Source organism: Trichinella spiralis, assembly GCF_000181795.1.
Source record: "Trichinella spiralis strain ISS 195 chromosome Unknown Scfld1835, whole genome shotgun sequence".
Classification (NCBI taxonomy): Eukaryota; Metazoa; Nematoda; class Enoplea; order Trichinellida; family Trichinellidae; genus Trichinella; species Trichinella spiralis.
Window position 1 is genome coordinate 1 of NW_003528774.1, and position 2,049 is coordinate 2,049.

The 2,049-nt window shown below is 37.0% G+C and overlaps 1 protein-coding gene across 1 annotated transcript; it reads left to right on the forward strand.

Annotated features, from left to right (window-relative positions):
* The first annotated feature begins 508 nt into the window (after nucleotides 1-508).
* Nucleotides 509-1,535, forward strand: Tsp_13596 (hypothetical protein). The gene is made up of 3 exons (XM_003368811.1): nucleotides 509-714; nucleotides 777-961; nucleotides 1,018-1,535. The coding sequence occupies exons 1-3, from the start codon at nucleotides 509-511 to the stop codon at nucleotides 1,533-1,535; spliced, it is 909 nt and encodes a 302-aa protein (XP_003368859.1).
* Nucleotides 1,536-2,049: the final 514 nt, after the last annotated feature.

Sequence of the window (2,049 nt, forward strand, 5' to 3'; positions counted from 1 at the left end):
TTATTCGTTTCGGTTAAATTTTTATCAAGCTTTTTAATCGATTGTAATCAGTATGAAACTCTGTGAAAAAATAATATTTTACAGCTGTTAGAAAATTTTTTTTTCATTTCAACACTTATTATTTTGCTCCGGAAATTTGCATTGAAAATTGTATTGAAGAACTTTACACACTTTTCAAATTGTCCACACTTTTTTCAATTGAATGTGCTTACAAACCAGTTTAAAAGTTTACTTTTTCACAGCAGCTTTTATGCACAGATAAATTGCACTGGATTTTTAGAACTAATTTTATACACATTTTGAAATTGTGTATTCATTTTATTGTTACTAGCTGCAGCTGTTAATTTAGCATTGAAATTGGTTTCTTTTTTTTTTCCTTTCAAAGAATTTGTTGAGCAAACACTGTCATCTGGTTTTATTTTTCATTTCAGATTCAAGTTCGATTCAAAATTAGGCTTTATAAAAGAGGGAATTTGTTATATTCTAATATTTTGCTTTGATTTAGGATATGATTTACGCCGCCATTGGTGGTCTTATGGCTCAGGGTCGACTGTATTGTATGGGCAATCATTATTTTATTTCGACACCGTTTGTACAACTTACGAATCCTGCTTTCTGTATGGGAAATAATCCATATTTTTGGAATGCCGAAGACACGAATGCAGTTGGTGGTGCTGGTGGTCATTATGCACGCAAAATACCTCGAACGTTGAGGTACAAGCTGAGAATTGATCGATTGTTGTATATGTGTATGTATATGTATATGTTTCTTTTAGAACAACTGAAACTTGTTCAAAAGAATGCCAAACGGGCAATAGCATTGTAGCTGGACCAGCTTATAGACCACCAGTTGTTGGTAAAGCAGCAATTGCACAGGCAAATCAAAACGCTGCCGGCCAATGTCATAGAGTGCAAACTGTAACGACGAAACAAAAACCAATTAACAACAAGCAGAATGCCGGTACGTGTTTTTGAAAATAATAAATGGTATGTATGATTAGAATTTTTACAATTTAGGTGAAAAGACCAGTCTGTGGAAGAGGCTGTTTGGACGATCGAAAGAGAAAAAGTTGGCTAGCAGTTGTAGTCAACAAGCCGACTCAGCACGACAAAGCGAATTGACTAGCAGTAACAACAACAGGATCACAGTGCCGGTTGATAATGTAGCTTTTGGTGATTGGGTCCCGGATTTGCAGTATGTCAGAGCATCGGCTTCAGATCCGTACAATCAGATGTGGGCGAACCGATTGAAGAAGCAAGCTCGCGGTGGCCACGATGAACCTTGGAAAAATCGCCACAGCATCTGGATGGACAGTGAAATGGCCGTATGCAGAAGGCAGCGTGCCGATCATCGGTTCGCCAGTCACCGTTATTCGACTCGGTTTGAACAAGAGGCGCCGTTCGACGGTTTCGGTCGCAACATCAAAGCCCACGCCCGGCGACGTTTGAGACGAATTCATAAAGCAGCGCTTCGGAGTGAACTGTTCACGGCGCCCAATTTTTTTTCACTACTACAATGCAATGATGTTACTTAACTTTCTTCTTTGGAACTTTTGCTTCAAAGCATGAAACTGAATTTGCATTACATTTCTGCCGAGCTGAACCTCCACTATGATGCCGGAGCTTTTCACTATCCACATAAATTTTTCCAGTACATATATCACGAGTTATTACTTTGAGAAACGGGCAATGAATAAATTAATGAAAAAATATTTCATGATATATTCATAGTTAAAGATAATGTTCAAAATTTTCATTTCACATAATTGATGATGCAAATAAGCAAATGAATAATATTTGTTATTTTACAAATTTAATTATACAAACAAATATGCTAATTTAACAAGTAGTCGTATACTGTCAATTAGGCCGCGTGTAGTTGTTTACTTCATTTGCATCACTTGTATCCTTTGTTTACAGCATGCTCTCACCGTTACAGATGTAGTTAGTATAGGGAAAATGAGACAATGATCTTTCCCCAGAGAATGCATGGTTCCTTTCAGAGCGCTAAACTGACTCATACCAGCTAATCTCATTAAATCCATTGCA